We start from the raw sequence: 13,927 nt of genomic DNA, 5'->3' as shown, positions 1-13,927 counted from the left end.
AAGTAGATAAAATAGTTATGGATGCATTCCAGTTGGCTTCTGAAAAAAAAGGGGTGTTTGACATCTTGCTTGAGAGGTTCCTTGATGTGCTTCTGATGAGCCTTTGGCCAGTGAGGCCTTTCCTGACTTCAGCCCGGAGCTGACAGCACTTGGAAGGAGGCAGCACCGGGCTGAAGTGAAGCTTTTGTGATTTATTTGGAGACTGCCAGTCTCTCTCTGTGAATGCTTTCCAAATAGCTTTGGAATTCATTGGCCAGTTCCAGCCATACTCAGTGGTAATCTCAAGCTAAATTTCATATGGACTTCTTTCATGTAAGTCAGCAGCTGGAGAGGAACCTTCTTAGTGCTGTCCCCTGAAGAAAGATAGCGGGTAAAGTCCAGATTTCCTTGTACTTCAGAAAATCTTTATTGGAGTAATGCCTCAAACACAATTCTACTGTGTCAAAACCCAGTGAAGCTCTAAATACAAATTAATAAGCAAATCAATTTAATGAGCTCTTTATTAAATTTTCTAATCCTCAGGGCTCACATGGGCACAGTGTACTGAGTTTATCAAGATTTAGTAACCACACTCACTATGCACAGCGTATTTTTCCTCATGCAAAGCACTCTTCACCGAAACATCTCACAGACATCTGGTCAGAAAAAGGCAAATTTGGACTTGCTGTGAACACATGGTCACTGAGTATGCTTGGAAATTATGGAAACGCAGAGAAGGAAGAAGTTCAAAGCAAAGAGGCCTGGCAAGTACAGAGCGAAAAAAGTTTCTGTGAAAATCAGAGGTGCTAGGAATCAGATGCTAGGGCAAAGGATGGATGTTCAGAAAGCAAATGAGGTGTGTTTGTTTCAATGCAGACAAAGAACTGTGAATCCTCCAAGGAAGGAGTGACACTTACGGTTTGATTCCCCTGGATTGCTCTGGATAGCAATAAAAGCAGCCCTAAAGGGCAATTACAGGAAATTATTTATAGCATGACAGAATTAGAAGACAGCTTGAAATGTGCACTCTGCTCTAGTGCCTTTATTATCACCAGGTCTGTGCCATATGTGGGAAGAAGCTGAGTGGGGCAGGGGCTGAGGAGAAGGACTTGGGGATGCTGATGGAGGAGAAGCTCAGCGTGAGCCAGCCCAAAAAGGCACCCATGGGCTGAGCTGCATGGAAAGGAGCAAAGAGCTGCAGGTCAAGGAGGTGGTTGTGACCCTCTAGTCCATTTTTTGAGATCCCACCTGCACCACTACATCTTTGTCTGGGGGCCCCTGGATAGGAAGGGGTTGGACCTGCTTGAATGAGTTCAGAGGAGAGCGACTGAGGTCCTCAGAGGGTTGGGGAACCTCTGCTTTGAAGACAGTCTGGGCAGAGAATGTGTTTCAGAGAGAGATGCCTCTGCCTGAATTCAGGCGCAAATGAGACCATATGATGACAACATACGGATTTTATTTAACGTGGATTTTATTTAACGGGAAATGTGAAGGAGAGAGGAAGAAAAATAGGAGCTATTTCTTTCAGTCTCAGAGAGAGCAGAAGAGACTCTGTTGGAACTAGGTGACCTTTGAGGTCCTTCCCAAACTAAACCATTCGGTGATGCTAGAGTATGTGTAGATGTGTATTTTAACTTGAAATTGTTGTAATAATAATAATAATAATTTTCTACTACTATTTCATCTTCATCTTCTTCTTATCCCTATTCTTCTTCTTTTTCTTCTTAGTGTTTACTTCTACGATTTCTTCTTCTGTATCAACTTATTCTTATCCTTAGTCCTTATTTTTATTCTTATCCTTATTTTTATTCTCATTCTTATAATTCTTCTTTCTCCTATTCTTGTTTAAATTGTTATTCCTTTTCCTATTCTTCTCCTTATTCTTTTTTATTTTTCTTCTTATTATTCTTATTCCTTTTCCTGTTCATATTCTTTTTCTCCTTCTTATTCCTTTTTTTTTCATTTTTCTTATTCTAAAACCTTTAATTATTCCTATTCTTCTTCTTCTTTTTTCTTATTCTATTCCTATTATTATTCTTACTCTTTTTTTTCTTGTTCTTATGCTTAATTCTTTTTCTTGTTCACTACTACTATTTCTTCAACTTCTTCATCTTCTTTATATTATTATTAGTCCTATTTTTTTCTTTTTGTGGTTTTTTTTGTGTTTTGTGTTGTTTTTTGGGTGTGTGGTTTTTTTTGGTTTTTTTTTTCACTACTGCTATTACTTCTTGAAGCCAACTTCCCTCTGTTTTGGAAGAATTGTTTGGTGAAGTCGTGCAGTGGAGTCCTGGGAGCAATGCCTCCTGTCTGTGGCCATTCCTCATGGATGAAATCCCAAAGGATGAGCACGTAGTCCTTTCAGGATGAGAGGAAATGGCCTTGGATTCCAGCAGGGGAGGTTCAGATTAAATATTCCAAACAACTTTTCCCTGACAGAGTGGTCAGGAATTGATTGCAAGAAGTTGCTCAGGGAGGTGGTAGAGTCACTGTCTCTGGAAGTGTTCAAGTCTTGTCTGGATGTGGCACTTGGGGACATGGTTTCAGGGTGATGATGGTGGTGCCAGGGTGAGGGTGGGACTGGATGACTTTCAAGGTCTCTTCCCACCCTGCAGAGTCTCTGGCGTTCACTGCTGAGCCACCTGGCACCAAGTGTCCCGCATGGATACTGGTTGGAGGCTGGCCACACGGGTAATAGTTGCTCTTGGGGAGAGTGGCTTGAGATGCTCCCAAGCAGCCGGGGATTGCTGAGGCTGCAGGGACATGTCCAGGCAAAGGCAGCCCGTGTGGCTCCCCCAGGACGTGGGGCAGGCTGCCGGCCAGCTGCCGTCCAGGAGGCCCGGGCTGGCGCCGGCCGCAGCCCTAATCCTCGGGCTGTGGCGCCAGGCAGGGGCAGCGGAACAGGCTGCGCAGCATCCGCAGCGCCCGCCCGAGGCGGGAGGGGCGTTTCTTGCGGGGACCCAGCTGCTGGCTGAGGGCCTGGGCTCCCAGGTGGGGAGGCGAGGCACAGAGCGGCACTTGGGGGCACGGCTCAGATGGCCCGTGCTCAACCCAAGCCTCGCGAGGGGCAGGCACTGGGAGCCTGCCTCCTGCCAAACCTCCCAGCTCTCTGTCTTCTTCACGGAGCTCGAGGAGGCTCACTCCATCCCACTCGTCCTCCTCCCGCAGCAAGGGCTTGTCCCCCATGTTCTGTTCCCAGCTGTCCTGCATCAGGTCTCGGTCACTGTCATTTTCCCAGCTGGACTGAGCTGAAGGTCTCTTGTCATTCCCTTTGGAAACCTCCTGGCCAACAGAGTCTTCCTCTTCAGAAAGCTCCTGGCCAATGGACTCTTTCCAATCAGACACGTCTTGGTAGCTACCAACATCTCCGTGGGACAGCTCATGCTTGCTGTATTCCTTCCAGTCAGAGAGATTCTGGGATCTACCGACTTGTCCCTGACAAAGGCCTTGCTCCGTGCCTTCTTCCCAGTCAGACACTTCTATGTAGCTGCTGGCTTCTCCTAGGGACAGCTCGTTCACAATGGATTCATCCCAGTCGGAGAGCTTGTGGTAGCTACGGGCTTCTTCTGGGGACAGCTCCTGCTCAATGCAGGCTTCCCCTTGGAGCCCTTCCTGGTCACTGGTGGCTTCTTCCAGGGACAGCTCATCCCCAGTGGATTCATCCCTGTCGGAGAGCTCGTGGTAGCTACCAGCTTTTACTGGGGAGAGCTCCTGCTCAATGCAGGCTTCCCCTTGAAGCCCTTCCTGGTCATTGGTGGCTTCTTCCAGAGACAGCTCCTGCTCAATGCAGGCTTGGCCTTTGAACCCTTCCTGGTTGTTCCTGTCTTCTTCTCGGGACAGCTCCTGCTCAATGCAGGTTTCCCCTTGGAGCCCTTCCTGGTCGTTTCTGGCATATCCAGGGGACAGCTCCTGCTCAATGCAGGTTTCCCCTTGGAGCCCTTCCTGGTCATTACTGGTTTCTTCCAGGGACAGCTCCTGCTCAATGCAGGCTTCCCCTTGGAACACATCCTGATTGTTCCTGTCTTCTTCTCGAGACAGCTCCTGCTCAATGCAGGCTTCCCCTTGGAACACATCCTGATTGTTCCTGTCTTCTTCTTGAGAACGCTCCTGCTCAATGCAGGCTTCCCCTTGGAACACATCCTGATTGTTCCTGTCTTCTTCTCGGGACGGCTCCTGCTCAATGCAGGCTTCCCCTTGGAACACATCCTGGTCGTTGCTGGCATATCCAGGGGACAGCTCCTGCTCAATGCAGGCTTCCCCTTGGAGCCCTTCCTGGTCATTACTGGTTTCTTCCAGGGACAGCTCCTGCTCAATGCCGGCTTCCCCTTGGAACACATCCTGCTCGTTCTGGGCTTCTTCTCGGGACAGCTCCTGTTCAATGCAGGCTTCCCCTTTGGAGCCTTCCTGGTATTTGTTGTTTTCTCCTTGGGGCAGCTCTGTGTGTTCCTCATGCTCGCACTGAGAAAGCTCAAGCTCCCCAGCCGAGTCGCTGTCCTCAGTCTCTTTCTCTGCCAGGACTGATCCCCTGTCTGCCTCCTTCTGCTGCTCACTGAGGGCTTGGGCTCTCAGTGGGCTGGGCGAGGGGCTGGGGGTGCAGCAGGGGCTGTGCAGGGCAGAGATGGGGCTCTCTTGCTTTTGTTCTGGAGCTGCTGCTTCTAGTTCTGCAGCCGTGCTTTGCTCCAGGTCCCTCTGTTGCTGTGGCTGCTGGCCTGCTGCCTGGACCTCAAGCACAGCCTCTCGCACCACCTCATGGCTGATGTGCCACGCCAAGTCCAGCAGAGCCTGGCTGTAGCCTGGGGGGCTGTGTGGAGCAGGGACTGGGCTCTCTGGCGCTGCCGATGGCACCTCCTCCCTGAGGCCAGGGAGAACCTGGTGCCTTTTTCCACCTCGGCAGGCAGAGGCTCGGGGGGCTGCTCCTCCTCAGCAGCTCCAGCTGGAGGCAGCAGCGGCTGCCAGCTCATCCTGTGTGGGACTCGGCGGGGCAGGAGAGGCGCTGGGCAGCTCACGGGCTGCCTCTCCTGCCACCTGGGTGCCCACGCTGCTGGGAGAGGCGGGCCCCTCCTGGGCATCCTCATCCTTCTCTGGGTACAAGGGTTTGTCCCAGATCTTGCAACTGACACCTTCTGCCCGTTGGGGCAGCCCCTGGCTGCTGACACTTCCTTCCCACTGGGGCAGCTTTTGGTCACTCCTGTCTTTTTCCCACTGGGGTAGCTCCTGGACATTGTAGTCTTTTCCTTGTGATAGCTCCTTGTCCTTGTTGTCTCCCACTTGGGGCAACTCTGGGGGGAGTCTCTTGTCTCCTTCCCATTGGTACATGTGCAGGTGGCCTTGCACATCTTCTTCCAAAGGAGACAGTTCCTGGTGTCCCTCCCCTTCCCACTGGGACAGCTCTTGGCATGTCAGGTCTTCTTCCCACTGGGACAATTCTTGGCATATCTCATCCTCTTCCTGCCATGGGTACAGCTCCTGGACTGTCAGGCTTTCTTCCCAGTTGTACAGCTCTTGCTGTGTGCCATGCCCCCACTGGACTTTCACACCTACCTCCCTCTGATGCAACTCTTGGTGTGTCACAACTCCCCATGGAGAAACTTCCTGGGTCGTCACTTCTTCTTGCCCTTGGTAAAACTCTTGGATTGTCACTTCTTCCCAGAGGCAAAGTTCTTGGCCGCTAATGTCTCCCCACTGGGAAAGCTCTTGATCCGAGTCGTATTCCCAGTCTTTGTCCATGTTGACAAAGGCCCCCTCCTCCTCAGTGTCCAACAGGGGCAGGCCTGAGCCGCCGCCTGCCCCCAGCCACTGCCCACTGAGGGCCTGGTCTTGCAGCCAGCCGGGCAAGGGGCTGGGGTGCTGTGAGTTGGGGTTCACCTTGTCCTCCTTCACGTCTGACGTCGTGCGGCGCACAGGGATCCCGGGAGCTGCTTCCTCCTGCGAGAGCGGCTCTGGCGGACTGGGCTCCCCAGGGCTCCGCGCCCCTTGGATACCCCCTGGCAGGGCAGGGCGGGGCTCCACCGTGTCACAAGGGCCTCTGGGCACCACAATGTCCCGCATCATCCAGGGCCCTGACACAAGGCGCCTGTGTCACAAAGGGCCACACCTGGCACCCCTTTGACAGCTGAAGCCACTGGAAGGGGCATGGAGCAGCCCCCAGGCTTGCGGGCTTCTAGAGCCTTGTTATGATCCCATCATTAAAATTGTCAGAAATGCTTCTGCCTGAATTAAGGTGCAAATGAGGCCATATGCCAAAGTCGGCAGTATGGGTTTTATTTAACAGTAAATGAGAGAGAGATAGAAAGAAATAGAAAAGAGGTGGGGGTAGACAAAGAGAGTGACAGAGACAGATTAGAAAACCTCACCACTGCGAGGATGCCAATGGCATTGTGTTGATGCTCTCCATCAGGGCTTCTTGGCCGTAAACGTTCCCTGAAACATGGAGTTGAGGGGATTGATCAACATACATTTGGGCCAGGTGGGAACACCCAGGTAGCTGCCCTGGTGGAGGGCAAGTTTGACACAGTCTCTTGCAACAGACTCTGGATCTGTTGCATCCCTTTGCATCACGTGTGCTGCTCTGCTGCAGGCCTCAGCAGTGAGTCTGGGGAGCGCTTTGGGGGTCTTTGATGGATCATGACACCTGCTCAGCTGCCCCTCGTGTGAATTTCCCGTGGATGTGGCCTTCCCAGGGTGGGGGGTTTTAGAGCTGAGCCAGTTTGTGTGAGGGAGGATGGGTGTTCAGTGCCTCTGACCAGAGGTTACGCCACAGCCCCAAAACTCTCCTCCTCCCTTCTTGGTTGTGGGGGAGTGTGTGCAAACCTGGCCTCAGCAGATGAGCCTGTGGGCTATGGCCTCCCCAGGCTGAATCCAGGCCAAGCTGATTTTCAGGACAGCTTCTGCGTTTGGCTTTCTTGTGGGTACATTCTCCTCCCTTAGCCTTGTTTCCTTGTCCCTAGAGCAGAGGTAATTGAGCACTAATGTCACCTTTATGGTATCTCAAGTTCTGTTAGGCAGCTTAAGTCCCAGCCCAAAGCTGCAGTCAGGTGAAGGAGAGGTGGGCTTGGGTAGTCTCAGCCTCTTTATACATAACATTGTTTATTTATCTTTATTCATAACAATGTTTAAGTCATTACCCATAACATTTCTGACAATCCTGATGTGCCCAGAGCCCCTGTGAGGCTTTGGACACAGTGCCACACACGACACCTCAAGCCCCACACTGCACAGCCCTGGCTTTGGAGGGTGGGCTATGCAGGGCATGAGGAATTGGCCAGATGGACGCAGCTGGGGAGCTGTGGTCAGTGGCTCCATGTCCAGGTGGAGGCTGGGGACGAGGGGTATCCATCAGGGCTCTGGCCTTGGCCCTGGGGCTCTTGAATGGCTTCGCCAGTGACACAGAGAGTGGACGGAGCTCCCCCTCAGCACGGGGTTTGCAGGGGACAGGAAGCTGAGTGGGGCAGGGGCTGAGGAGAAGGACTTGGGGATGCTGATGGAGGAGAAGCTCAGCGTGAGCCAGCCCAAAAAGGCACCCATGGGCTGAGCTGCATGGAAAGGAGCAAAGAGCTGCAGGTCAAGGAGGTGATTGTGGCCCTCTAGTCCATTTTTTGAGATCCCACCTGCACCACTGCATCTTTGTCTGGGGGCCCCTGGATAGGAAGGGGTTGGACCTGCTTGAATGAGTTCAGAGGAGAGCGACTGAGGTCCTCAGAGGGTTGGGGAACCTCTGCTTTGAAGACAGTCTGGGCAGAGAATGTGTTTCAGAGAGAGATGCCTCTGCCTGAATTCAGGCGCAAATGAGACCATATGATGACAACATACGATTTTATTTAACGTGGATTTTATTTAACGGGAAATGTGAAGGAGAGAGGAAGAAAAATAGGAGCTATTTCTTTCAGTCTCAGAGAGAGCAGAAGAGACTCTGTTGGAACTAGGTGACCTTTGAGGTCCTTCCCAAACTAAACCATTCGGTGATGCTAGAGTATGTGTAGATGTGTATTTTAACTTGAAATTGTTGTAATAATAATAATAATAATTTTCTACTACTATTTCATCTTCATCTTCTTCTTATCCCTATTCTTCTTCTTTTTCTTCTTAGTGTTTACTTCTACGATTTCTTCTTCTGTATCAACTTATTCTTATCCTTCTCCTTCTTATTCCTTTTTTTTTCATTTTTCTTATTCTAAAAACCTTTAATTATTCCTATTCTTCTTCTTCTTTTTTCTTATCTATTCCTATTATATTCTTACTCTTTTTTTTCTTGTTCTTATGCTTAATTCTTTTTCTTGTTCACTACTACTATTTTCTTCAACTTCTTCATCTTCTTTATATTATTATTAGTCCTATTTTTTCTTTTTGTGGTTTTTTTTGTGTTTTGTGTTGTTTTTTGGGTGTGTGGTTTTTTTTGTTTCTTTTTTTTCACTACTGCTATTATTTCTTAAAGCCAACTTCCCTCTGTTTTGGAAGAATTGTTTGGTGAAGTCGTGCAGTGGAGTCCTGGGAGCAATGCCTCCTGTCTGTGGCCATTCCTCATGGATGAAATCCCAAAGGATGAGCACGTAGTCCTTTCAGGATGAGAGGAAATGGCCTTGGATTCCAGCAGGGGAGGTTCAGATTAAATATTCCAAACAACTTTTCCCTGACAGAGTGGTCAGGAATTGATTGCAAGAAGTTGCTCAGGGAGGTGGTAGAGTCACTGTCTCTGGAAGTGTTCAAGTCTTGTCTGGATGTGGCACTTGGGGACATGGTTTCAGGGTGATGATGGTGGTGCCAGGGTGAGGGTGGGACTGGATGACTTTCAAGGTCTCTTCCCACCCTGCAGAGTCTCTGGCGTTCACCGCTGAGCCACCTGGCACCAAAGTGTCCCACATGGATACTGGTTGGAGGCTGGCCACACGGGTAATACTTGCTCTTGGGGGAGAGTGGCTTGAGATGCTCCCAAGCAGGCCGGGGATTGCTGAGGCTGCAGGGACATGTCCAGGCAAAGGCAGCCCGTGTGGCTCCCCCAGGACGTGGGGCAGGCTGCCGGCCAGCTGCCGTCCAGGAGGCCCGGGCTGGCGCCGGCCGCAGCCCTAATCCTCGGCTGTGGCGCCAGGCAGGGGCAGCGGAACAGGCTGGCGCAGCATCCGCAGCGCCCGCCCGAGGCGGGAGGGGCGTTTCTTGCGGGGACCCAGCTGCTGGCTGAGGGCCTGGGCTCCCAGGTGGGGAGGCGAGGCACAGAGCGGCACTTGGGGGCACGGCTCAGATGGCCCGTGCTCAACCCAAGCCTCGCGAGGGGCAGGCACTGGGAGCCTGCCTCCTGCAAACCTCCCAGCTTCTGTCTTCTTCACAGAGCTCGAGGAGGCTCACTCCATCCCACTCGTCCTCCTCCCGCAGCAAGGGCTTGTCCCCATGTTCTGTTCCCAGCTGTCCTGCATGCAGGTCTCGGTCACTGTCATTTTCCCAGCTGGACTGAGCTGAAGGTCTCCTTGTCATTCCCTTTGGAAACCTCCTGGCCAACGGAGTCTTCCTCTTCAGAAGCTCCTGGCCAATGGACTCTTTCCAATCAGACACGTCTTGGTACTACCAACATCTCCGTGGGACAGCTCATGCTTGCTGTATTCCTTCCAGTCAGAGAGATTCTGGATCTACCGACTTGTCCCTGACAAAGGCCTTGCTCCGTGCCTTCTTCCCAGTCAGACACTTCTATGTAGCTGCTGGCTTCTCCTAGGGACAGCTCGTTCACAATGGATTCATCCCAGTCGGAGAGCTTGTGGTAGCTACGGGCTTCTTCTGGGGAGAGCTCCTGCTCAATGCAGGCTTCCCCTTGGAGCCCTTCCTGGTCACTGGTGGCTTCTTCCAGGGACAGCTCATCCCCAGTGGATTCATCCCTGTCGGAGAGCTCGTGGTAGCTACCAGCTTTTACTGGGGAGAGCTCCTGCTCAATGCAGGCTTCCCCTTGAAGCCCTTCCTGGTCATTGGTGGCTTCTTCCAGAGACAGCTCCTGCTCAATGCAGGCTTGGCCTTTGAACCCTTCCTGGTTGTTCCCGTCTTCTTCTCGGGACAGCTCCTGCTCAATGCAGGCTTCCCCTTGGAACACATCCTGGTCGTTGCTGGCATATCCAGGGGACAGCTCCTGCTCAATGCAGGTTTCCCCTTGGAGCCCTTCCTGGTCGTTTCTGGCATATCCAGGGGACAGCTCCTGCTCAATGCAGGTTTCCCCTTGGAGCCCTTCCTGGTCATTACTGGTTTCTTCCAGGGACAGCTCCTGCTCAATGCAGGCCCCTTGGACCATCCTGTGTTCTGTCTTCTTCTCAGACAGCTCCTGCTCAATGCAGGCTTCCCCTTGGAACACATCCTGATTGTTCCTGTCTTCTTCTGAGACGCTCCTGCTCAATGCAGGCTTCCCCTTGGAACACATCCTGATTGTTCCTGTCTTCTTCTGGGGACGGCTCCTGCTCAATGCAGGCTTCCCCTTGGAACACATCCTGGTCGTTGCTGGCATATCCAGGGGACAGCTCCTGCTCAATGCAGGCTTCCCCTTGGAGCCCTTCCTGGTCATTACTGGTTTCTTCCAGGGACAGCTCCTGCTCAATGCCGGCTTCCCCTTGGAACACATCCTGCTCGTTCTGGGCTTCTTCTCGGGACAGCTCCTGTTCAATGCAGGCTTCCCCTTTGGAGCCTTCCTGGTATTTGTTGTTTTCTCCTTGGGGCAGCTCTGTGTTCCTCATGCTCGCACTGAGAAAGCTCAAGCTCCCCAGCGAGTCCTGTCCTCAGTCTCTTTCTCTGCCAGGACTGATCCCCTGTCTGCCTCCTTCTGCTGCTCACTGAGGGCTTGGGCTCTCAGTGGGCTGGGCGAGGGGCTGGGGTGCAGCAGGGGCTGTGCAGGCAGAGATGGGGCTCTCTTGCTTTTGTTCTGGAGCTGCTGCTTCTAGTTCTGCAGCCGTGCTTTGCTCCAGGTCCCTCTGTTGCTGTGGCTGCTGGCCTGCTGCCTGGACCTCAAGCACAGCCTCTCGCACCACCTCATGGCTGATGTGCCACGCCAAGTCCAGCAGAGCCTGGCTGTAGCCTGGGGGCTGTGTGGAGCAGGGACTGGGCTCTCTGGCGCTGCCGATGGCACCTCCTCCCTGAGGCCAGGAGAACCTGGTGCCTTTTCCACCTCGGCAGGCAGAGGCTCGGGGGCTGCTCCTCCTCAGCAGCTCCAGCTGGAGCAGCAGCGGCTGCCAGCTCATCCTGTGGGACTCGGCGGGGCAGGAGAGGCGCTGGGGCTCACGGGCTGCCTCTCCTGCCACCTGGGTGCCCACGCTGCTGGGAGAGGCGGGCCCCTCCTGGGCATCCTCATCCTTCTCTGGGTACAAGGGTTTGTCCCAGATCTTGCAACTGACACCTTCTGCCTGTTGGGGCAGCCCCTGGCTGCTGACACTTCCTTCCCACTGGGGCAGCTTTTGGTCACTCCTGTCTTTTTCCCACTGGGGTAGCTCCTGGACATTGTAGTCTTTTCCTTGTGATAGCTCCTTGTCCTTGTTGTCTCCCACTTGGGGCAACTCTGGGGGGAGTCTCTTGTCTCCTTCCCATTGGTACATGTGCAGGTGGCCTTGCACATCTTCTTCCAAAGGAGACAGTTCCTGGTGTCCCTCCCCTTCCCACTGGGACAGCTCTTGGCATGTCAGGTCTTCTTCCCACTGGGACAATTCTTGGCATATCTCATCCTCTTCCTGCCATGGGTACAGCTCCTGGACTGTCAGGCTTTCTTCCCAGTTGTACAGCTCTTGCTGTGTGCCATGCCCCCACTGGACTTTCACACCTACCTCCCTCTGATGCAACTCTTGTGTGTCACAACTCCCCATGGAGAAACTTCCTGGTCGTCACTTCTTCTTGCCCTTGGTAAAACTCTTGGATTGTCACTTCTTCCCAGAGGCAAAGTTCTTGGCCGCTAATGTCTCCCCACTGGGAAAGCTCTTCGTATTCCCAGTCTTTGTCCATGTTGACAAAGGCCCCCTCCTCCTCAGTGTCCGACAGGGGCAGGCCTGAGCCGCGCCTGCCCCCAGCCACTGCCCACTGAGGGCCTGGTCTTGCAGCCAGCCGGGCAAGGGGCTGGGGTGCTGTGAGTTGGGGTTCACCTTGTCCTCCTTCACGTCTGACGTCGTGCGGCGCACAGGGATCCCGGGAGCTGCTTCCTCCTGCGAGAGCGGCTCTGGCGGGACTGGGCTCCCCAGGGCTCCGCGCCCCTTGGATACCCCCTGGCAGGGCAGGGCGGGGCTCCACCGTGTCACAAGGGCCTCTGGGCACCACAATGTCCCGCATCATCCAGGGCCCTGACACAAGGCGCCTGTGTCACAAAGGGCCACACCTGGCACCCCTTTGACAGCTACAATGAGCACGATTTCCAGATGGAAAACAGAAGCTATAGAGACATTTGTCAAAGCTGGGAATAAATTTCAAATATACCAAGAGTTCTGGTTACTGCACTTTGGGGTATGCCCAGCCACTGCCCTGGAGGGATGTCTGCTGAGATAAGGAGATGGAACAATCTCCCAGCAGGACTCCCGTGGAAGGCAGCTAACCTTTTGCTCATGGTGAGAAAAGACAGACCCAGAATTCTCTGGGTGACCCTATGCAGATCCTTTGTAACCCATTGGCCTTTACCCTCTGGCACCCACCCCCCGTATCCCTGTAAAAGCTAGCCCTCTGCCCCTGTGAGACAGAGAGCTCTCATCCCTGGCTCCCCTTCGCTGGACCAATAAAATCTACTTCGTGTGGAACAGCTACACGGGCCTCTCGTCTCTCTCTGGTATGGCCTGGAGACTGCCCTGCAGAGCTGAGCTGAAATCACAAGCTGATAATCACTAAAGAGCTGACAGCTTCTGCACGGGCCCTCCTAGCCAGCAGCTGAGGGAAGACACTGGACCTTGGGAAGGTGATTCCTTTTGGGACCATTTCTCCGGACTGGTCACCTCTTCCTCGGTCAGAGCTACTGACCCATCACCAGCTGTAATACTGCACCAATTGCAGAAACACTCCACTGTATGTTGGAAGTCTCTTGGAGACCACTCTGGGTTTGAGAGGAGGGAGGTCAGGGTGAATAGATGGGAACTGTGGGTAGGAAGATGAGAAGAATGACAGGATTAGACATCCCCATGGATAAGTTGTGTGGCGACAAGCAGAAATAGGCTTCATTTCCCATTACCAGAGGGTAAAAATTTGAAACCCAATGGTAAATTCAGTAGCAGGGGAGAAATTCTGATTTTTTTCTTTTCTGATTATATCTCCTTGCTTTCTAGAGGTGGGAGCACAGAGACAGGTCAGGCTCTGAAGTACATTCTTCATAAGGGTTTCCCTGGTGGCAGAAACTCAAGTGTCCCTGAAGTCCTGATCATCATTTCAGATGGAAAGTCCCAGGGCAGCACTGCAATGCCTGCAATGCAGGTGAAGGAAAGACACATCATAGTTTTTGCAGTGGGAATCAAGTTTCCAAGGTAGGAAACTCTCCAGAGTGGGAAGTAGACACCCAGCTAGCCAAATGGCAAGTCCTGGTGAGTGATGGGTCATCTTGGGCTAGATACGAATTTTGGAAAGAGAAAAGGTGTCCTAGTTTTTGCCAGAGCAGAGTACAGAGTAATTTTTTTTTTTTTTTTCTGTAGCTGGGGGGGCGGGTGTGGTTGTAGGTGTGTCTAGGAGATAATCCATACCATTTTGTCATTGCCAGGGGCAGGGGAAAAGGACTCTCTCCCTTCAGAGAGAGGAAGGGTGGTGGACAAAACAGTCGGTATTGAGACAAACTTTCCAAGTAAATTGATTTTGTCTTACACCTTTTGTTATTAATATTGTTATTGCTGCTGTTACTGTTTGATTTCTCATCTCATTTCTGTTCTCAAAAATTGTTCTTACCTCAATCCATGATCTTTGCCTTTCGTGTTTCCAGCTGGAGGTTAGAGGGGAAGCAAGTGTAGACCTGGTTTCAGTGAGACCACTAAATTTGGGAATA

The 13,927-nt window shown here is 52.4% G+C and overlaps 1 protein-coding gene across 5 annotated transcripts in view; it reads left to right on the top strand.

Moving 5' to 3' along the window:
- VWA2 (von Willebrand factor A domain containing 2) overlaps positions 1 to 13,927 on the top strand; it is a 39,384-nt gene that overhangs the window by 10,943 nt on the left and 14,514 nt on the right. For 4 of the 5 annotated variants that reach the window (XM_019293544.3, XM_039553695.1, XM_019293541.3 and 1 more), the window contains one exon: positions 13,224 to 13,418. In XM_019293544.3, the coding sequence (XP_019149089.2) occupies positions 13,224 to 13,418 (195 nt within the window). The remainder of the gene's footprint in view (positions 1 to 13,223; positions 13,419 to 13,927) is intronic. The other variant, XM_039553696.1, reaches the window with a different exon arrangement.

This window comes from Corvus cornix, chromosome 6, assembly GCF_000738735.6.
Source record: "Corvus cornix cornix isolate S_Up_H32 chromosome 6, ASM73873v5, whole genome shotgun sequence".
NCBI lineage: Eukaryota > Metazoa > Chordata > Aves > Passeriformes > Corvidae > Corvus > Corvus cornix.
The sequence above is the reverse complement of the archived record's forward strand: the minus strand, read 5'-3'. Positions and strand labels throughout refer to the sequence as shown.